Source organism: Peromyscus maniculatus, chromosome 5 (genome assembly GCF_049852395.1).
Source record: "Peromyscus maniculatus bairdii isolate BWxNUB_F1_BW_parent chromosome 5, HU_Pman_BW_mat_3.1, whole genome shotgun sequence".
NCBI classification, from domain to species: domain Eukaryota; kingdom Metazoa; phylum Chordata; class Mammalia; order Rodentia; family Cricetidae; genus Peromyscus; species Peromyscus maniculatus.
In genome coordinates, this window is record NC_134856.1 from 24,359,031 (window position 1) to 24,382,904 (window position 23,874).

Consider the following 23,874-nt stretch of genomic DNA (forward strand, 5'->3'; position numbering starts at 1 on the left):
AGGTAGTAGTGTTTAGCTAGCAATTAGAGGGGAGGATCTGGAGTGAGATACAAGGTTTAGGAAGCTACAGCATCAGAGAGCAGAAAAAGCAGGAGAGGTCAGCTGCCTAGACCTAAGCAGGAAAGCAGGACCATCCTGTAGAGCTCAGATGAAGGAACTGCTAGGGAGAAGCAGAAGGCACAGTGGGTTAAACTACCAGGAGAGTGTGTCTACAGAGAGGATGTAAGACTGTTTCTAAGTGAAAAAAATTCTGCTGAGAGAGCAGACACACAAAAGATAAAGGATGTTCGTTCTGAGTCATCGGCAAACTTAACCAATAGATTTTTTCATGATAAAACACTTAAGACTTTTGAAAGATCGAGCAACAGAAATCAACAACAAAGATGGAAATAATATCAGTAATATAGTGCCAATGTTACTTTTATGTTAATTAAAAAGAATGATCATATTTTTCTACATCTTGGATGCAAAGTAGAGTTTACTTTCAGCTATTCACGAAAACGTTGGGGAAAAGGTATATGTAAAAAAGACAATAAATAAGAAATCAGAAGCAACGTAAAACACTTAAGTTTGCCGGGCAGTGGTGGCACATGCCTTTAATCCCAGCAGTAGGGAGGCAGAAGCAGTCAGATCTCTGTGAGTTCAAGGCCAGCCTGGGCTACAGAGTGAGTTCCAGGAAAGGTGCAAAGCAAGACAGAGAAACCCTGTCTTGAAAAAAACAAAAACAAAATACTTAAGCTAACTAAAAATAAACACTGGTATCTTCATGAGGTTACAGAAAAGGAACAAATCTTTCTAAATATAATTTGGACAAAGGATGAAATCAAACTAAAGTTGAAGGCTTTGGAAAACAGTAAAATGTCATCATAAATCTCACAGGTGGCAGAGTATGTATGTGATCTCAGAAATATTCATTACAAGTCATAGTTTTAACTATTTCTTAATTTAAACAAACAGAATAAGAAAAAAAGCAACATGTGATCCACACAAGATGGAAGTTTAAACAGTGAAGATAAAATAATTTAATGAGATAGGAGAGATATACCCATAGAAATTCTTTTTAATGAACACTAAAAATAAAATACATTAACAAAAAACTGTATGAATGAAACTATAGATCTATATTAAAATAAATAAAAGATGCCATGGAGCTGGGAAGTTCCACAATCTCCTGCAGCTCCAGCAGTTGCTAGGGATTGGAGGGGCTGGCCCTGTCCTGAGCTGGGAATAGTGTTGTGCTCAGACCTCATCAGAGAATCTCCTTTGTGTAGCAGATGGTGCTTAATACAGAAGTTACAATTGGTCAAAGTGCAGAGAATAAGCTGAGCCACCAATGGGCCATCTATATCTCAGGCTGTTGTGATTTATTATGTTTGTGTTCTGATCAATAAAGCTTGCCTGAAGATCAGAGGGTGGAGCTAGCCACTAGTTAACCATAGAGGTCTAGAGGTCTGTACAGACAGGAAATAGGAAGTGATATGACTGGGCAGAGACAGGAAGTGATAAGGCAGGGTATAGACAGGATCTTGGACCCTTTTTGGTCTGAGGAGTTGGAGAAGTAAGAGATGACTGTGTCTGCTCCTTTACTTCTCTGATCTTTCAGCTTTTACCCCAATACCTGACTCCAGGTTTTTATTATTAAGACAATTAGGATTGGGCTACACAATGCCCTCCCCAAGGCTCAGAGACAGTTACCCTAGAAAATGGTGCAGAAAGAATGTAAGAGCCAGATTTGGGGAGGACTGGAGTGAAACAGTATCTTCTCAACATGACGAAACTGATACACTCACAAACTCACAGCAGCTGTGGTTGCCTGGACAAGATCAAGCTGGTCAACATTCTAGCATGGAGCAGGAGGGGATCAATAAGCCCTCAATCATGAGAAGCTACCAAGAGTTGATGGCTTCAAGGGGAAGCATAATCAGTTTTCTGTAAAAATATGGCTCCTGGCAGGCCAGCCACACTCCACTGGATGATGCCACACCCAGAAGTATGTGGATGGCACAAACTGGAATTCATGTGCTATTAAACTTAAAGAAATGAAAAGGAAGCAAAGTTGGAGGAGTAGGGAGGTAAGGCTAGATTTAGGAGATAAAGGGTTTATTAGGATGAATGTGATCAAAATACATTGTACAACATTCTCAAAGGATTAGCAAGAATATTTTTTAAAAGAGAGAGAAGATATTACATGACCACTCTCCAGATAAAAGAACTGTTATTACAAAGATATCAGATTCTTATTTCTTTTATTGAAAATAGATTTTCTTCTCACATAGTATATCTTGATTAAGGTTTATCTTCTTTTTATTCTTCTCAGTTCCTCCCCAACTTCTCTCCTATCTAGATCCACTCCATTTTTGTTTCTTATTAGAAAACAAACAGGCTTCTAAGGGATAATAATATAATAATAAAATTTAATAGGATAGGATAAAACAAACAGTAACATCTTGGAATTGGAGAAAACAAACAAACACAAGAAAAGAATCCAAGAGAAGGCATAAGAATCAAAGACCCACTCATTTGCACACTCAGGAATCCCATAAACGCACTAAACTATAAGCCACAATATACACAGAGGACCTGGTGCAGACTCATAAAGGCCCTATGCATGCTGCCTCAGTCTCTGAATTTATATGAGCTTTGATCATGTTTATTTAGAGGTTGTTTTCTTGGTGTCATCCATCCCTTTCTGGCTCTTGCATTCTTTCTGCCTCTTCTTCCTCAGGGATTTGATGGAGACATCCAAATTAGGGCTGAGTGTTCCAAGATCTCTCACTCTGCACAATGTCTGACTATAGGACTCAGTAACTGTTCCTATCTGCTGCATGAAGAAATTTCTCTGATGATGGCTGAACAAGGCACTGATCCATGAGTACAGCAGAATGACACTAGGAATCATTTCATTGCTACATTTGTTTATTTTAGAACAGTAGTATTTGAATTAGACTATCTAGTCTCAGGTTCTTGGTCACCCAAGAAATGTTAGATACAGGTTCATTCTCAAGGAGTGGGCCATAAGTCCAATCAGACATTGGTTGGTAACTCCCTCAAGCCTTGTGTCACCATTGCACTAGCTCATCTTGCAGGCATCGTATATCAAAGGGTTTGGGGCTGGATTGACATTTATGTTTGGTAGCAGGCAGAGTGTGTTTCTGTACAGAAGATGCTAGAATGTAGAGGTGAAGACTATGTAGGCACCAACTCAGCTTCCCCATGTTCAATGAGTTGTATAGGTGTTGTCTTCAGCAAAGGGGCCTTTCTGTCAGTTTGTGAAGAGCAACCTATCACTTTTGAAACAGCCTGGGTTGTTTGGGGATCCCCATGGGACTTCCTTTGGCCAACAACTCAATTAGGTACAACCCAGTGAAAGAAGTAGAAGCTTCATTTTGTGACAAGAGATGGTCAGTTGTGGCTCAGTCCACCCTGCTCCCCCACCATTATTTCCCAATTTCAATTAGACTACATTCATTTATAAAGAAGCCTCTACTTTATTACAGTTCCAAACTACCCTCAAATGGACCTTAATTTTCTCCTCCATCTCCCCATTTGATCCTGCTGTTTGCAATTCATCCATAACTGTCTATTCTATTTCCTTTTTCTAACAAGATCTATCTGACCCCCTGGAAATCCCTTTCTCTATACGTAACCTTTGGAGTTCTATGGATTGTAGCTTGGTTATTATTGACTTAACAGCTAATATCTACATATAAATGAATACATATCATTTATCTCTTTTTGTTTCTGGGATACCTCACTCAGGATGATTTTTTTAGTTCCATCCATTACCTAAGAATTTCATCTTTTTTAATGACTGAGTAATAATCCATTGTACAATGTACTACAATTTCTTTATCCATTCATCTATTGCTTGACATCTAGGTTTTGTCCAATTTCTGGCTATTATGAATAAAGCAGCAATAAACATAGTTGAACAAATGTCTCTATTGTAGGATCCTTTGGGTATATACCCAAGAGTGATATAACTGGAACTTGAGATAGATCGAGTCCCGTCTTCCTGAGAAACCACTACATAGTGATGTATAAGTTAGCATTTCCATACTGGCTGTATAAGTTAGCATTCCCACCAGCAATGAGTAGTATCTCCCTTACTCCATATTTTTGCAAGCATGAGCTATGATTTGTTTTTATTAATTTTAACCATTCTGATAAGTGCAAGATGAATTCTCAAAGTTTTGATTTGCATTTTCCTGATGGCTAAGGATGTTGAACATTTATGTGTTTCTTAGACATCTGAGTTTTCTCTTTTGAGAATTCTCTGTGCAGACCTGTACTTCATTTTTTATGGGTTATTGTCTTGATATCTGAGTTCTTCATGTATTTTGGATATTAGCCTTCTATTGGATGTGAAGCTGGAAATAAATCTTTCCCCATTCTGTAGGCTGCAGCTTTATCTGAATGACAGTGTCCTTTGCTGTGCAGAAGTCTTTCCATTTCAAGAGGTTCCATTTATTAATTGTTGGTTTTAGTACAAGGTGTCAGCTTTTTAAAAGGAATTCAGCTGGGCCAGCAAGATGGCACAGGAGAAAAGGTAGCTGTCACCCAGTCTTAAGACCTTATTTTGATGCTGGGGATTCAAGTATGGGAAGAAGAGACCCGATTCTGCATGGTTCTCTGACCTCCACACTTACATTGTGGCACATCCATGTGCACTCCTACCAGTCACAAACTTAAAGTAATAGTAACAATACTGTAATAGTAACAATCCTGGCTAAAAATTAAGTACTTCTTCCTGTGGTGACTGCTAAGTTCCCTTAACTTAGCGATGGTGGTGGGGAGCTGTGGGTATTCAGCCCAGAATAAAAGGTGAAAAAGAAATAAAAATTGGCCACATTTTCAGCAGTATGGCAAATTTAGCAGTTCCTTCTGCAATGCTAATAAGCTTCAGGTCACAAGACTTCAAATGTAAAATAAACAAAACATCAAGAGACTGATTAATATTTATGAGTGTATGTGTATGTTTGTGAATGCTGAATCTAGAGAACAACGTATGGTGTCATTCCTCAGGAGATGAGACAGGCCTCTCGGTGGCCTGCAGTTTGCCAGGTAGTCTAGGCTGGATGGCCAGCAGACCCCCCAGATCCTTGTGTTTCTCCCTCCTCATCACTGGGATTTAAGAATGGACCTCCAAACCCAGCTTCTTTTTCCCGAGTTCTTAGGACCGAATTCAGTTGCCACTCTTACAAACGAAGCACTTTGCTGGCTGGATCATCTCACTTGCTCAAAGCTGGCTTTTTAGTTACAACACAAAAGATCACAAAACATACACAAAAACTTGAAATGAAAATAATATAATGTAAAAAATATGATTAAAACAATATTTAAAACATGCCGTAGTATATATGTTAAGATGACTCTTAAAAGTAAAAAGGAACATTTTTATAGTTCTAACTAGGTCAAGGATCTTTTTGGTTTTGGTGGTGGGTAAGTGCATGAAAATATATTTGATAGTTAAAGCATAAAATCCATTGTAAAGTTCTATGACTTCAGAATGGCTATTCTAACTGTACAAAAGTTCAATGAGACATATAGACTTTGGGTCTGGTTAATTTTGGTGTGTAATATTTTTAATTTTTATGTTTTAAATAATAAATTTACTTAAAATTAAAAAAATTAAATATATTGGATTTCACATTGACATGTTCCTTGTGTTTTGTGTTATTGGTAATCAACACATGGGTGAATATTCATCCACATATGAGATAAAATATAAATGTCTTAAAAACAGTGAGTTTATGATTTGCATGTATAAGTAAAGGGAATTTTTCTATGCAAAGTTGCCAGAGATAAGTTGGAAATAGGAAATCAAGGCCATAAAATTCAAACAGACTTTGCCTCTAAACTCAAAATATATTAATGATATCCACTAATGTGTCCCTCAAATGTTTACTATTAAAATTATATTACATAATATAGAGCTGGGGACATGCCTCAGTAGTTTAGTAGTGCAGCAGGAAGACATGTGTTTGGATCACCAAAAACCCATGTAAAAGCTTGACATGGCAGCAAATACCTGTACTCAACACTGGCAAGGGAAGGTGGAGCTAGGCTGATCAGAGGAGCTCCCCAACCAGCTACTGTAGCTGAAGTGGCAAGCTCTAGTTTCAATGACAGAAATCACTTTAAAAAGTAAGGTGGAGGATAATAGAGGAAGATATGTAAAGTTAATCTCTGGCCTCCACATGTGCATGCACAGGCAGGTGTGCTCACATACAAGTGTCCTATGCTCTAAACACACAAAATAAAAAGAGGTAAATTAAATTGCATAGTATATGTGCAAACATTGAAGCAACAGTTTATATGTGTATTAGCAAACACTTATATGATAGAATACCATGTAATTATTACAAACAAAATTTTAGGAAAACTCATTAAGGCACAGAAATATACATAAAACTCAGGGTAAGTGAATGTCTTGTGTGGTATAGTATATATTTTAATATAATTTAAATTGTTTGAAAGAACATAAATGGAGCTACATAGCCTTGATGATGAGGCTATTTTTGTTGTTGTTGTTTTTGTTTTTCAAGACAAGATTTATCTGTGTAGCTCTGGCTGTCCTGGAACTCACTCTGTAGACCAGGCTGGCCTCAAACTCACCGAGATCCATGATGAAGCCATCTTTCCTCAGTACAGTAGCTAAACCATGCTGTGGAATTGCTGGCAGAAGACAGCAGCTAGAGGACTGCTTCCCTCTGACCCCACAGACAGCACAGGGTGTGTAAGAACGCTCAGTGACAGCACGTACCCACTGAGCTCTAGTGGAACGGCCGAAAACCCTACCATTTCTGGTGCAGTTGCACGATCAATATCAAGGAATAACCATGGGGAAGCCCTTTGAGATCAGATGCAGAGGCACACGCTGAGATGCCAAGACATTATCACCTGCCCGGAAGAGCCTTGAAAGCTCTGTGATTACAAGTGCTAACTACCAGGGAATCAAAGAGCCAGGTCTCGGGGTTCGTGATGTCTATGCAATACACACAGTAAGTCGATCAGCTACTGAAACATTTCCTTGGGGTAAATATAGGAGAAAGCAAACTTCTAAAGGTTTGCACAAGTATGTATGTGTATATATATGTATATATACAACAATAATAATGAAAGAAAAGAGGCTATCAACTTCAGAGTGGGGATGTGGGGAGGGGATTTGAAGGAGAAAAGGAAAGGGGGAAGTAATGTAACACTTTAATTAAATTGTGTTCTACAGATATCATTTATTATATATGTTGGTATCCATACATAACATATAAATTAGGTTAAGTTATATAAAAAACCTCTTTCAACTATAAAAAAATACAAGCAAAGGATAAAGGTTTGATAATTTCTCTAAAATGAAAGGAATAAAATATTTAAAATAAGGCTGAGGAGATAAATTTTGAATAGACAGTCATATTACTTGATAAACTAGAGAAAATGAACCTGCTATTAGCTGACAAGCCTAAGCTTTGTGTAAGAAGAGCAAGTGTTAGTATTTTAACTTTATATCACTGTGAAATAAATTAGCTTTTTCAATCTATAGTCCAGAAACAGCATTGTTAAGACATTAGTATATTTCCTTCCATGTGCTTTTAAAAATACTTATAAAAATTAAGACAAAATCTTTAATTGGTTATTAGCCTGTACTTTATTTGATTTCATATTGACAAACTGTAGATACATTTACAACATAAAGCAGACACTGGACATATAGATCTGTGTTAGAGTATGGTGGTATTCTATTTGTACTGAAATGTGATTTTAATTGTATGTTAATAAATAAAGTTGCCCGGGGGTCAGAGCTATTAGAGCCATAGGAAGAGCATGGCGGTGGTGGTGCAAGCCTTTAATCCCATAGATCTCTGTGTGTTCAGGGATATAGCCAGCATTGGAGATATATGCCTTTAAGACCTAGAGGGCTATACTTACAGGCAGTGACGAGGCAGTCATGTGTTTGGGTTTACAACCAATGAGAAGGCAGAACAGAAAGACTATTTAAAGACAAACACACAGGAAGTAGCTCTTTTTCAGAGAGGAAGGAGCACCGCAGGAGGAAGAGTGAGGTTTTAGCTCTGAGCTCTGACCTCTTGGCTTTCTCTTTTACATTGGTTCTATGTTTCTTATTTTAATAAGATGGTTGGTTACATCTACATTAGAGTGTTTCCCTGGCTTGTGCAAGGCTCCAGGTTCATTCTCCAGTACGATACATACCCAGAAAGTTACATATTAAAACACAGCTCAAGTAAGGAAATACAAACTTGATACCAAGGAGGTCATGACGGCCACAGATGGAAATTCTGCTTACCACAACCAGAGTAAATACTGGAGTTACAGACCCTGCCTTTTCCTTCTGGTGATGGAATTTAGAGTGATTTTACTCTTTATCACATTTTCTTTGTTTTATTACTTTAATTGTTTATATGCATTCTTTTCATAATAAAAATTCACTATATATTTCAGATCTGTATTATAAATTATATCTTCAGGAACAAATGTCCTGAAATCACTAACCACAAAATGAGCCCATCTTCCCATTTTCGCCGCAGTAAACCAGTGATGGCTCGGACTTTCTGCTTGTGAGGTTCCTGGAGCTAAACCATAATATAGAATCCAAAGTGCAGCACTATGAAAACCCTCCACTGCCCATTCAAAAGATTATTATATTTGAATTTAAACTGAGAAGATGCCACTGCCCAGGCCAGTTGGAGGGAGCTCCCAGAGGATTCAAACTCTGTCATAGCCATAAGACTGTGTATGTACAATCTCAAATCTAATAAAAAACGGTTCAGACTGGGTCCAAATGTCACACTCACTGTGAGACAAACAGCAAGTGTGGTTTTGGATGTCAGCTGCAGGCAAGGACAGATACTGTGAATGAATGATATGAAAGTGGCTGCTGTGCCACTTGTCACGTTCCTGCCAGCAGCATTTAAACTCGGGCAGGGTTGGCTGCAGAGACTATGCTTTTCTTCACTTACACGGTAAGAGGATACATTCTGCAAACAAGCAAACAGGGAAGACATAGACCTTGCAAACATGCCCAGACTAACTCACAAACATATGTCAAACTCAGATGCATGGAAGTCAGCGGTATACTTGACTGTCAAGATTTTTTCATCTTTAGAAGCAGATTTGACTATAAATAATTAGCATTGCATTAACCATTTCCTTCAACTGCTGTTACCTTTCAAAGGCAAATTCACAGTCAAACTTGAAGAAACTATGGGTCTCTGAGACTCAAATTCTCGAACTGATACCATCTTTTTCTTTCATTATGATTGCTACACACACACACACACACACACACACACACACACATGCATGCGTGCGAACACATGCAACCTTTTAGAAGTTTGCTTTCTCCTATGGTTACCCCAAGGGAATGCTTCAGTAGAGGACAGACATATTGCGTATATTGTTGCATATGCATCAAGGACACAGGGATCTGGCTCTTGGTTCCTTGCAGTGTCTTTAATTGCCCGGTGCTTTGTGCTGTGAGATGACTGGTAATCTCAGAGCTTTCATGGCTCTGCCTGGCCCTTTAGAGAATGCCCTGGTATCTCAGTGGTGCATGTCCTCGCATCTGATCTCAAACTGCTTACCATGGTAGTTCCTTGGTGTTGATAGTGTACCTCCACCAGCAATGGTGGGCTGCTCATTATTCCCTCTGTCATCATTTTCCTGTCCCTTTTCCTCCCTGTGGTCTTTTCGTGGGGACTGATGACGGCTCCTAGTGACTCTGTCTCCTCACACTGCAAAGATGGCTGGTCCACTTTCTATGGCTGCTATCCTGTTTCCATTTTGAATCTTTTGTAATGTTCTTTTTCTCTTTTTTTTTTTACAACATTTTAAAGGTTGATTTTTGAATTTTTAACAAGTTCTAACAATAGACGATTTATATAAAAATGGTAGCAAAAGGTTTACAGAGCAGGCTGGTCTTTGCTGTCCCTAGCTCTCCTATATACAATGGACAAAGAAGCTGAGAAGGCAATTAGAAATACATCACCCTTTACAATAGCCACAAATGACATAAAATACCTTGGGGTAACACTAACCAAGCAAGTGAAGGACCTATATGACAAGAACTTTAAGTCCCTGAAAAAGGAAATTGAAGAAGATGTCAGAAAATGGAAAGATCTCCCATGCTTATGGATAGGCAGGGTTAACATAGTAAAAATGGCAATCTTACCAAAAGCAATCTACAGATTCAATGCAATCCCCATCAAAATACCAACATAATTCTTCACAGACCTGGAAAGAATAATACTCAACTTCATATGGAAAAACAAAAAACCCAGGATAGCCAAAAGAATCCTGTACAATAAAACAACCCCTGACTTCAAGCTCTACTATAGAGCTACAGTAATAAAAACAGCTTGGTACTGGCATAAAAACCGACATGTGGACCAATGGAATCGAATTGAAGACCCTGACATTAACCCACACACCTAAGAACATATAATTTTTGACAAAGAAGCCAAAAGGGTACAATGGAAAAAAGAAAGCATCTTCAACAAATGGTGCTGGCATAACTGGATATCAACGTGTAGAAGGCTGCAAAGAGATCCATATCTGTCACCGTGCACAAAACTTAAGTCCAAGTGGATCAAGGACCTCAACATAAATCCAGCTACTCTGAACCTGCTAGAAGAGAAAGTAGGAAGGAGTCTTGAACGCATTGGCATAGGAGATCACTTCCTAAATATAACACCAGTAGCACAGACACTGAGAGAAACAATCAATCAATGGGACCTCTTGAAACCGAGAAGCTTTTGTAGAGCAAAGGATACAGTCAACAAGGCAAAGCGACAGCCTACAGAATGGGAAACGATCTTCACCAACCCCACATGTGACAGAGGACTGATATCCAGAATATATAAGGAACTCAAGTTTTCAAAATCTATTGGGTTTTATATAGTTCAGGTTCCTAAGATTGAAATATATTTTTTTTAACAATCCTAGTTCCCAGGTCCAGCCCTAGCCTTGGGACTCCACCCAAGCTTTCCACCAGCCTTCTGCATGTTCTAGTGAGTATTTGCTAACAAAGTATTTGAAAAAAGCAAAGATACAGGAGAAGAGGGAACCAGGAAACAAGGATGCATTGCAATTTTAAAGGAAAAAAAAAGATAACAGAAATTACTATGGCTTGTACCAACAAATTCGGCAACTTCGAGCCTTTCCTGACTTCATCCTCACTGATGCTCCTGATTTCTCTACCAGTGAATAGACTGGACAGAGAAGTATTAGTGAAGTAATGGCAGGTAGGAGGCAGGGGTTGGAGACGGGAGCAGGGGTGAGGCAGAGGAGCAGCTCTTCAGCCTAGGGGATGTTTTGGGGAGAGTAAGAAAGAAAGGAGTCTTTCTCTTGCACAGAGTTTGTGTACTCCATTCACTAATTTGTTGTATTTTTAAATAAAGTGGAATTAATGACACATCAATCAAGCTTTTCAATCCCCAAATTAGTCTAAAATAAGATGTATCAAATACAGAACATAGCATAATTATTTATTAGTGTGTGGACAGGTTTCCATTATCCACTCTCTGAGCCTTCAGCTAGTTTCTTGGGCATCTGGGACAAAGATGGAGTTCCTTAGATGCAGTTTTGGGGGTTAGGTCCAGTCATCACCTCTTCATCTGTCTCACTGGGCAAATCGTGCTTCTCAGCTGAGTGATGGTCCAGGTCCTGCCTGGTATTCTGCTGCAAAGCTCCCTCCTCCAGAACATGTCTGGGTCTTCTACTGGAAATCCCTGGCCATGCTTCCTGTGGCCTGAGTTCGTTTATACGATGTGATTTCTGTGTCCTGGTTTTCCTCATCCAGCCAACTAAACACCCACCTCCCTTTTCCTTTCAATTGTTGTTTCTCTAGACCCACACCAGTCTCCTTATATCCAAGATGATAGGAGTTCCAACCATGCTCCATGGTCGAGCATGCCTGGCCGGACACTTAGTCATCTCCTCCTAGTCATTTTTGGGTCATACGTCCTGTGTGACCCACGCCCCATGGTTATGTGGTCACTTGCAGGGACGTAACCACATGATCTCTGCGGGTGGGCCTGTGTGCGCAAATGCATCCTGGCCTTTATAAGGTAGCTCCATGATCGCCGGGTCTCTGTCTCTCTGTCTCTGTCTCTGTCTCTGTCTCTCTCTCTCTTTCTCTGCCTCTCTCTCTGCCTGGCTTCTCCTGTCCTATGCCCTCTTCTCTCTAATAAAGCCCATTCTAACTCTGGTAACCATGGCTGTGACTCTTCTGCCGAACAACCGGCACCATTATCCTTTCACAAGACCCTCCTTAATTTTTGTAAGTTTCAGTTTTTGCTAATACTTCTCCTTTTTTGATAAACAATAGTGCTGAGGCCGGGCGTTGGTGGCGCACGCCTTTAATCCCAGCACTCGGGAGGCAGAGGCAGGCGGATCTCTGTGAGTTCGAGGCCAGCCTGGGCTACCAAGTGAGCTCTAGGAAAGGCGCAAAGCTACACAGAGAAACCCTGTCTTGAAAAACCAAAAAAAAAAAAAAATAGTGCTGTATTTATTCCTACTCTAACTAATTTTGCCAGTAGTGTACCCACCCTTCTCTTGGGGAATATTATTTTAAGATGTGCTACTTTTATTTATCTTGCATTTGGTTAACTCTGTGGAGCTGTGTTACTTTGCCTGTCTAAAACACCGATGGTCTAATAAAGATCTGAATGGCCAATAGCAAGTCAGGTGAAAAGATAGACAGGGCTGGCAGGTAAAGAGGATTTTAATAGAAGGAAAAATCTGGGAGGAGAGAGAGAAGGAATAAGTAGCCAGAAAAGGAGGAGGACTCCAGGGGCCAGCCACCTAGCTACACAGGAAGCCACGGAGGAGTAAGAGTAAGATTTACAGAAGTAAATGGGAAAAGCCCAGAGGCAAAAGACAGATGGGTTAATTTAAGTATAGGAACGTTGCCAAGAAACAAGCCAAGCTAAGGCTGAACATTTATAATTAAGAATAAGACTCCATGTGTGATTTATTTGGGACCTGGGTGGTGTGCCCCCCCCCAAGAACAAAGAGCAAAGAGTCTGAAAGAGTAAAACAAACAACACCCTCCTGGTATGCCATTTCTGGTATAGGTCAATTTGGAATCTCCAGGGACTGCAGAGTCTACTAAATGGTACAATATCCCTTGTCATAGGTGTATGGCTGTTGGCCTGAAACAGGAACCCAAGCACAAAAATTTTACTTTCTACTATGTGTTTCAGCAATTATAGAATTATAAAACTATGAAAACACTGACAATTATGAGATTTTGGATGTTAAATGTGTTTCATATGATACAGTATTCTGTATTTTTAAGTCACTACAGGCTTGTTTGAAAAGCAGAAAATCAGATTATCTAATTATTCATGGTTCAGAGATGCTCTTACAAACCAATGAACTCACAAATCCTCCTGTGTTATTATAGAAATTGATTTGATTTCATTGTAAAAAGTACTTTCCATTAACATGTCTCATCAGTTATCTTTAATAAATGTTGGTTTTTTAGACCAATAAGTGTTTAAAAGCCTTGCTAAGTTGCACAGTCCATAGATAAGGCTACTCTCCTTCAATTCAAATAGGAACCAAAGAGTAATCTTATACAGATGAGGTAAAGACATGAATCAGCACTTGTAGTATTGGTTCACTACAAAGCTTTGCATAAGAATTGCAGCTCAAGATACAAAATAGCATCATAGTTGCAATTTGTATGTGTGTGGAGCACTGCACTGCTACTTTTGCACACACATTCCCAGGTAGATGAGCAAAGGTCGATCCTTGGTGTTTTCTTCAGTCACCCTCTACTTTTTCTTTAGAGACGGAGTCTCTCACAGAACCTGGAACTTGGCCATGCAGCAAGCTGAGCTGGCTTCAAGCTCCAGTAACCTCTGTCTCCACCCCCACAGCACTGGGACTGCAAATGTGGGCCACCTGCTTTTGGACTTGGCCACTGGGGAGTTCATGCAGGTCCTTCTGCTCTCACAGAAAGCAAGTAAGCTATCTCCCAATCCCCATAATTTCAAATTTTATATCATCCATATTGGAAAAGGTAATAACAAAAGTGAAAAGGCAGTTGAGGTCAACTTTAACATCATAAACAGGTGTATGAGGTAATGTATGTGTGAATTAATTGTAACCACCTCTCAATTTGCTAACTTCAAACAACATATTAAATATCTAGGATATAGAATTTTAGCTACAGCACAAAAAAAGAAATGGGAGAGATGATTGATATCTCTTACCTACACAAGTCTTCTTTTATGTGAAGGGAGATCAGTTCTTTAGGAATATGAAAAGAAAGAATGCTCTCTGACATCTGCTCACGGATCCGCATCCACTTATTGTCGGATGTGGGAAATCTATATAATTTACACACAGGATTCTTTAACACTGGCAAGAAGAAAAGGGCAACAGTTAGATTAGAAGCAAATGATGTGCATCACAAGAAGCTCAGTAAAGAAAACCATTAATCAGGGCAATATTGTGCTTATCCATTCAATAAAATCCTGCTTATCAGAACCCATAAGTGAACTTGAATTTTTAATAATTTTATTTACATCTTATTTTGTTAGCTTCTAGAACTCTTAGTTTTTGTTAAATTTGATAAGCACACCTGAAAATTCAATTACTAAATGCTACAATGGGGGTTCTTCATTACCTACTCAGTTCTTTGTCTTTAAATGTTTTCTAAAACACACACACCTATTGAGAACTGCTGGTAGCAAAAGTCCATGGAGTATACAGCAGTGACAAGTAGAGTTCAGAAGGTCAACCTATCAGAACTGAGGGTTCTGTTAGAGGAAACCATCATGCAAGGCATTATGGAGTTACTGCCTTTTGAATGAGTCCCAAACTCACAACATAGTCCCAATCATACATTTAAGGGCAGAATGTTCTTCCAATTGCTACTGAGTGATGATACCATTGTAACCCTCATACACCCAAGTTTAAATAGCAGTACAACCTCAGACATTACCAGTCAGAGGGAGTCAGCCCCAGTTCACCAACAGAGCTCATTAAAACTATTAGTTGAGGCCAGGCAGTGCTAATACATGCCTTTAATCCCAGCACTCGGGAGGCAGAGCCAGGTGGATCTCTGTGAGTTTGAGGCCAGCCTGGTCTACAGAATGAGATCCAGGACAGGCTCCAAAACTACACGAAGAAACCCTGTCTTGAAAAACCAAAACCAAAACCAAACAAACAAACAAAAAACTATTAGTTGATATTGAAGTGAATCTATCAGATTGTAAGTAATTCTGAGCATAGAACACGGATTAGGTCCACTCACCATAACATGGAAAAGGACTTTCAAATCTTTAACATTCTGTAAGAATACCATATCTCATTTGCTACTTGAGTAAAGATAAAATGTCTTTCCTGAACTTTGAAATGAGAGTATGTACACCCATCCATCTATAACCATCTGCAGGAAAGCCTCTGAACGTTATCCTTATGAATATGTATGTATATTATTAGAAGCCTTGATTCTAAATGTCACTTTTTATTTTGTATGCATGTTCATGAATACATGTGAGCATGGGATAAGTTCATGTATTATATGAGCGTATGTGTGCAATGAGTACACTTGTGCATGTGCTCTCAAAGGACAGAGGGCTATATCAGGTCTTCTGTTTTGTCACTCACTGCCTTCGTTGGAGACAGTGTCTCTCATCAAACCCGAAGCTAAGCTAAGAGCTTGTAAGTCCCCATACACCCTCCTGTCTCGTCTCCAGCCGCCCAGTGCTCAATGTTCCCATGCAGAGACATGGCTGTATCTCGTCTTGCCTGTGGATGTTGGGATCTGACTCAGCTCCCATACCAGCACCGTGAACATGCTTATCCACGGACACAGCACTGAATTCTTTAAATGTCTCCTTCTCAAACCAGCAAATTCAAGTCTCTTAAAACACTTCTCTACCCAGCCAAGAATGAGACAGAAGACTCATCTTCTGTGAAACTGACGAACCCACAAAGCAGCAGCAACTTTACAGGATAATGAGAGAAAAGAATTTAACATCTAGAAATGTATGCTCAAAGAGATCGTCTTCTTGATATTTTCATGATTATTCGAAAATTTATCAATTTGATTACACCACAATACTTACAAAGTTTACTATACTTTTTCATCTGAAAGAAGAGTCAGTAAAGACTTATAGCCAGAAACTATATGATTTCATCCATTATTAAAGTAAGTGTGTTTCAAAGATGTGAAAAGTTCACTACCACTTCTATTAGCCTATCTCTAAGAGTTGAGAAGAGAAGAGAAGAACAAAGAAAAAACATGAATTGAATTCAATAAAATACCACTTGGGTTAAGATTTTATGAATTCACATATGCATACTGAGTTTAGAAAGGTGAAGCTTTTTTGTGGTAAAACAAAACCTCAATATCTGAACTGTCTAAAGTATTTCCTACTAATGTATGAAAGTATTAATCAGTTATTATGTAACCACTCTGTTGCTATGCCTTAAACATCTTTTCAGAGTTACAAAGCATCTTTCTGTCTCCCAAAACACTTACAAAGGTTCTTTGGATTTTTCTTGCCCTTTAAAGATCAGTAATTATTTTTTTCATAAAATTTAGATTTTGAGTTCTGTCAGAAAACATAAAGCTCCCCGTTGTCTCTGCTGAGCCCCAAACAAGTCCTTCACCTTTTGATGTTTTGTTTGATTTTCCTTTCAATGCTCCTCAGGTTTTCTAAATATAAACCTGTGTTGAAATTTTTTAAAGCAGAAAACAAGGACAGCTTGATTAATGATCAGTAGAGAAACTCTCCTGTGACCACTATACACACAACACCCAGACTCCACAGAGGGGCCGCTGCTGTTGGAGGAAACCTGGGACAATAACAAAGTACACACAGGCACACACACACACACACACAAAAAAAACATGTATGCACACATACACTCACATACACACACAAGCACATGCATACACAAATACACACACAACACATACAAACACATACACAAGCACATGCACACACAAATACACATGCAGCACATACACACAAATGTATATAACACACCAACACACGGCAATATATATACACACAAACACATATACAACATACAACACACACATTGACAGAAACAAATACACCAACACATTCAATACACACCCACACACCCCCCCCACACACCCATACCCACACACTCTTCTGGTAACTTAACCATGAAAGAAAACTACTTCACGAATGTCTTCCATGAAACTTGTATAGTATGGGTGCTGATATTTGAGACTCGGGTTTCCCAAAGCAGTACCAAACTGCATATATTTGTCAGTCTCAGAACAAATATGTAATATGCTATGTTTTGCATCTGAAATGACTTTTAAAACCTTGTTTGTATAAGACTCGGCTGCCAGCCTTAGCTCTGTGGAGAGGTGGCAGAGCCATTGCTGATGTCCTAGAAACCATCAGACTTCACTCCTGCTTCTCTTTCTCTGCTTTCTGGCTACAATGAGTTGACCTACTGTGCTCCATCGCACATTCTGCACCATAATGGTCTGTCCTGCCACAGGCCCAACGGTATTGAAGCCAACTGACCAGGCCAAAATAAACCTCCCAGTTCTCGGGGATTTTGTCACAGTGATGGGAAGCTGACTGCCTATCTCATGATGGAATCCTCTTCACAACTCAATTTAATCCAACGGCTTTCCTTTATGACACTAGGTCTCAGGCAAGGATTTCTCTTCTATATCATAAAATACCATAGAATGGAGCATGAGTTTAAAATTGGTATGGCCTGATCTTTAACCATCATGAGAATATTCTGGGCAATTGAAAAAAAATACAGACAAGATGATCTCAAATCAAATTTTTACTTGGCCAATGATGGCAGGTTTCACATCCTCACATAAAAGGCTGCTGAGAGACTCATACATTAAAAACCCAGCAATGGACCCAAATGCTGAGTGTGTCTGCCAGCTCTTTTCCAGCCATTCTGCATGCACACTCCAACTGTGTAAATGAACATGTGACTGGGACCTTGAACTCTGAATCTCCATTATGCCTCTTGTTTACGCTTTTCTGACTGTACAATGGGCTTACCCCCCCCCCCAATTATAGGTGTGCAAAACCTAATGAGTCACAGTTCAAAGATTTACTTACTTTTATGTATGTGTATGTGCTTGCTTGTATGTTGCAGAATATTTATGCAAAGATGTGTTGCATTTGTTTAACTATGTAAAGATGTGTTATATTTGTTTATGCTGCAGAATATCTGTTTAAATATGTAAAGATGTGTTGTTGTTTACCTTGCCTGCCTAAGGCACCTGATAGGTCTAATAAATAGCTGGATGGCTAAAAGCAAGGGAGGAAGTATAGACAGGACTTCCAGGCAGGGAGAGTAAGTAGGAGAAGGAATCTAGACTCAGGGGAGAAAGAGAAGAAAGAAAAAGAGACACCAGGGAGACGCCAGGGGCCAGACAGACAGACAGAAGAAGCGGGAAAGTAGGACATACAGAATGAAAGAAAGGTAAAAAAAGTCCTGAGGCAAAGCGTAGATGAAGAGAAACAGGTTAAGTTAAGTTATAAAAGCTAGTGGGACAAACCTAAGCTAAGGCCAATAAGTCATAATTACTAATGTCTTTGTGTCTTTATTTGGGAGCTGATTTGTGGCCCAAAGAAAATTCCAAGTATATTTGTGGTTAAATGCATCACATGGATGCAGGTTCCTGTGGAGACTGGAAAAAAGTATTGCATTCCCTGGAACTAGAGTTATGAGAAGTTGTGAGATGTCTGATGTGGGTGCTGGGAACCAAAGCCAGGTCCTCTGCAAGAGCAGTAAGTGCTCTTAACGGCTGAGCCATCTCTCCAGCCCTACAGGAGTCATTTCTAAAGACTTCGTACGTGTATCCCCATTTTCATATTTATTATGTTTTTTTCCAAAGCAAAGGTTAAAAGTACCATATGACAGATTCCACAGAGAGAAAAGCTCTTGAGATGTTTTGCATCGTATTATTTATGATAACTTAATGAGTCTTGTTCTAAACTGGTCCAGATCTCAACTGATACATTACCCTCTTGAGGTCCAGCCCCAGGCAAACATAAGAGCAGAGAGGAAATGGAAGATTTCTGTCATTTTAGCATCTCTATTTAAATATCTGTATCATCTCTCCCAGACTCTGTAACAGAAATGTGCTAAAAGGTGGCATGCCACCTGCTTTCTACAGGGTTCATCAATTATAAAAGCCAAGCTGTGACAATTCTGAATAATTCAAAGATGCTGAGGAAATGTTCAACAAGACCAAGACAGACAACACATAATAGCCCTCTGTCCAAGCAGCCTGGGGCAAAAAGACAAATCAGAATCAGCAGAGATGTTTTTCTCCTGTCTATTTATGGAAATAATGAAGTATGAGGGGTATCAGTGGGCTAACTGGGGTTTTGAAATGTGACCAAGGGTCCAAAGGATCACCAGAAAGCACTATTACTTATTTTATCATGTTCTCTTCATCTGCTTCTTCAGAAGTACATCTATGCTCATCTTGATTCCCCACATGGCTGTGAGGAGGAGGTAAAAAGGACTTACTTAAGTAGGAACTGACGTCATTAATTTCAGATCTTCCAAAATGATGACTTTAATGTACTGTGGAACCTTTGAGGAAATCCATTCTTCCCATACTTTCAATTATACAGTTGTTTAATTGTTTAATTTTCCAGCTGCTTGTACAGATCCTGCCTCTTCTCTAAATACTGTACTGTATTATTAAGGGTATGTCCGTGTAATTCAGTTAGATACCGATGCACCTCAGTGGTGCTCAAAATTACCTTAGATTTATACACATCTGAAATGGTACTCAGCTCCCATTAAGACTGGACAAGAACTAAACAATCTAAACAGAAATAACAGACACCCTGACAAGAAGAGGAAGTAAGAAAACCACGAGAGCTTAGAAAGCAGAAGCAGAAAAATGGGGAAGAGAGAGCTCTGTAAAAGGCAACACGTGTGGTATAAACTGTTCACAGATTAAGCTCCCGGGGCTGGCAATGAGTCTGTGATTAACAGTGATGACTATTCTGCCAGAGGGCCTGAGTTCAGTTCCCTGAACCTGTGTTGGATGGTTCACAGCTGCCTAAGATTCCAACTCTAGGAAACCCCCGTTCCTGTCCTCTGTAGTCACCTGCACCAAGTGCACACACCCAAGCACAGATAAATGCATATGAGCATAACTTTATTGTTAATGATAAAAATAAGCTCCTAAGAAATTTGTAGTGATTTTCTCTAGATACATTATGAAATCTAAATTGTGTTGCCATCATTCAATCACAAACAAAAAAATACCACATAGAAATGGGTTCTAAGCTGAATTGACAACATTGCTTCTCTCATCCCTCCAGACCCATGGGTTCTTGGTCTTCCAAGTGTTGATTTAAGGGCAAGAACAATAGAAAACCCTAGCCATCACCCCGATAAAGAATAAACAAAATAAATGACTCCATGGCTGATGCTTGGTGAATTCAGTCTACAGAATTTCAGTAGTCAGAGAAGGGGTATGTTTCAGCTCTGTCCATTCTGTGATAGATAGGGCAGGATGCACCTGGAAAAACTCAAAGGCAGTTCACATTTCACGCAGAGAAGACTAGTTACTTACTAGTACACCTCTTCTCAAAGCCGTTGATATGCCTCAAAGAATCACCCCCTGTCTACCAGCCTCAGTTAGACTTTCTATAAAACCACCTGAGCCAACACTTAAGAAGACTTCCTCAGTCTCTACTGTTTCTGTCCATCAGGGGTCTCTTGTTTTGACTGCACATGCTCCATGCTTCTTAGTCTACAACTGTGTTGTCAGTTTAGATGTTGTGCTATGTCTTCTAAAGGTCCTTGTGTAAAACATGTGACCCTCTAAGCCGGGCGGTGGTGGCACAAGCCTTTAATCCCAGCACTCGGGAGTCAGAGGCAGGCAGATCTCTGTGAGTTCGAGGCCCGCCTGGAAAGGCACAAAGCTACACAGAGAAACCCTGTCTCACGGCCATCCCCCCCAAATGTGACCCTCAGGTGGTACTAGTAGAAAATAATCTAAATTTTAAGAAATGAGGCCTCTTAGGAGACTGTTAGGTCACTGAAGACTGGAGACATTCCCTCCAAAGGAAATGGGAAACTGCAGTTTCTGGTCTCTTTTCCTTCTCCTATTCCTTCTTGACTCCCATTGCAAACCATTTGCTCCATGGGTGCTCCCACGATGATGCGTCAGTCAAGTCAGAGACTGCCCATGAATGATATCACTTGATCGTGGGCTACAACCTCTAAACCTGTGAGCCAAAATAGCTTTCTCTTTATAATTCATTGCCTCAAGAGTTTTGTCACAGTAATGGAAGGCTCACAGCGCTGAGTTAGCATGGGACACGAGCCACCTTTGGAGAGTAGGTAGGGATGAACAGGTTGTTGGTTTCCCTGTATCTGCTGCAGGACTCAGGGCTCATTCCACAGAAATGCAACTCACAGATTCCCATGAGCAGAGAGGACACAGCACCAGCCACCATGTTACCTGAGAGGGCGAGGCAAGAGAAAAGGACAAGGCCGAATGCCTTGCTTATTAAAGCACAGAGCCTCAGGATGGTGGGAAGAGTAACCCTGGCTGAGAGTGCTCTGCATATCCTTCCAGCAAATTCTCCTGCTCAATGTCATCCCCCTGCATTGGTTAACTTTGTCTATCTGAGGTAGACAAAAGCACAGATAAATAGAATGCAAAGTTGGAACATAAAAGGGATCTTAATGATTACACCACTGGTTAGATGACATTTACCCTTTCATGGGAAGCTGATTAACATCCTAAATATGTTAGCACAAACTAAATGAGAAGAGCTGCAAAGTCCCCATATGCAAGGGGAGTTGATTACATTCGATTATTAAAAACAACAAAGGACAAGGGCATCTGGCATGTGGCAGCAAGAAGAAACCTGAGAAGTTGGAAGGGGACTCTTGGAGGGAAGGTGGGGCCAGTGGGAAGGCCTGAGCAAGAAGGGATAACGGAGGCTGAATGTGAGCAAAGTACAAGATGTGAGTGTGAGAGGGTGTCACAGAGAAAACCACTGTTTGGTAAGCTAATTAAAAGATAAAGAAATAAAAGGAATAAGGACCAGAGTTTTAAGTCAATATAGCCCTAAGTTTTATAATTACAGAGTAATGCTGTGAGATAATCCTTTTGTATGTTGTGAATATGTTCTATTCCCATTGGTTAGTAAAATAGCTGCTTTGGCCCATAGCAAGCAAGGATAGAGCCAGGTGGGAAATCCAAGCAGAGATATAGGGAGAAGAAGTGCAGCTTCAAAACAGACACCAGCCAGGCAGCCACCAGAGGAGCAAACTGTGTTAGAGCACAGGAAAAGCCACAAGACACGCGGCAACACATAGATGAACAGAAATGGGTCAATTTAATTGGAAGAGCTAAGTGGTAATAAGCCTGAGCAATAGGCCAAACAATTTGTAACTAATACAAGATTCTGATTGATTGATTATTTGGAAACAGCTATGGAATGGGGCAGGACAGAGAAAAGCCTCCATTGACAGAGCAACAATCACACAGGTATAGATCTTAAACTAGTTGAGCAAACACCATCTCTGACATGAAATGGCATCCCTGTACACTTGACAAGGTAACCATCTTAGTTCTGTATGAAAACAAGCGAAAAGGAAAAATACTGGAGAGCTGATAACGAGCTGGAATCCATGAGCACCCAGAATGAACAGGGTGAATATTTTTACAGCCTCAAGGTATTCTAAATCATGGATAGGGTGTTAGTGAGGAGAATACAAACCCAGTGTTTAGTTTAGTTATGTGTTTCTGTGAATGTAATTAAATCCTAAGGCAACACATAAACTAGAAAAAATGCTGAGGTGGAACCTGCCTATAACTGTAGTATATGGGGAAGGGCATAGCAAGAAGCATTATAAAGCCGGGCGTTGGTGGCGCACGCCTTTAATCCCAGCACTCGGGAGGCAGAGCCAGGAGGATCTCTGTGAGTTCGAGGCCAGCCTGGGCTACCAAGTGAGCTCCAGGAAAGGCGCAAAGCTACACAGAGAAACCCTGTCTCGAAAAACCAAAAAAAAAAAAAAAAAAAAAAAAGAAGCATTATAAGTTCTGAGGTAGCCTGGGATACAGGGCAAGATACTTTCAAAACCCATGTGCGCACATGTGCACGCACGCACGCACGCACGCACGCACGCATGAATTTCACAGTGATTTTTAAAGATAACAAATTCTATTATTCAAAACTTAAATGCAATTATCTGTTAAATGAAGCATATAATCTAGCAAGAACATGTATCACTGATCATTTGACAAGGTGGTATCAATTTCTTATGGTATTCTGTTATGGAAGAGTCATGTATTTGAGAGCGAAGAATGTATCGCTGATTCAAGTGCTCTCTCTGCACCTGCTCTCAGGACTTCTGAGCTCCTTGCTACTCTAGGCACCTTCCATTTCCATGTGTGCCTGTCACTGGCCAATGACCACCATCATCAATCACAAGAAAGCTCGTCTTGGGTACCTTGTGTTTTAAGAAAGTATCATTGAGAAGACATAGATATATCAAGCCCCCCCCCCCATTCTGGAGCTGGAAGTCCATTACCAATAATAAAAGTTTCTCTCTTTCCCTCCATCCTACCCTCTCTCCCCCCACCCTCCTTCTCTGTTTTGTGATCACTGTTAAATAAAGGACCATGTGGAAGAACTGATTGTTTTGTCAGGCTCACTTGAAATATCAAAGCTGTGCATTCACCAGGACTGAAACTACTATTTAATAACTAAACTTTATTTTACCAATAAATTGTTGGTCAGGTTCTACAGGGCTGAAGCTTCGTATTGTGTCAGGAGAAAAGGGTTATTACTAAACAACGGGAAATCGAACTGGCCAGGCTTAAGGGCCCCG

General features: G+C 39.9%; 1 protein-coding gene across 6 annotated transcripts in view; it reads right to left on the minus strand.

Moving 5' to 3' along the window:
- Nucleotides 1-23,874, minus strand: part of Inpp4b (inositol polyphosphate-4-phosphatase type II B) — a 742,657-nt gene that overhangs the window by 169,288 nt on the left and 549,495 nt on the right. For all 6 annotated transcript variants that reach the window (XM_016006370.3, XM_016006364.3, XM_076571928.1 and 3 more), the window contains one exon: nt 14,238-14,385. In XM_016006370.3, the coding sequence (XP_015861856.1) occupies nt 14,238-14,385 (148 nt within the window). The remainder of the gene's footprint in view (nt 1-14,237; nt 14,386-23,874) is intronic.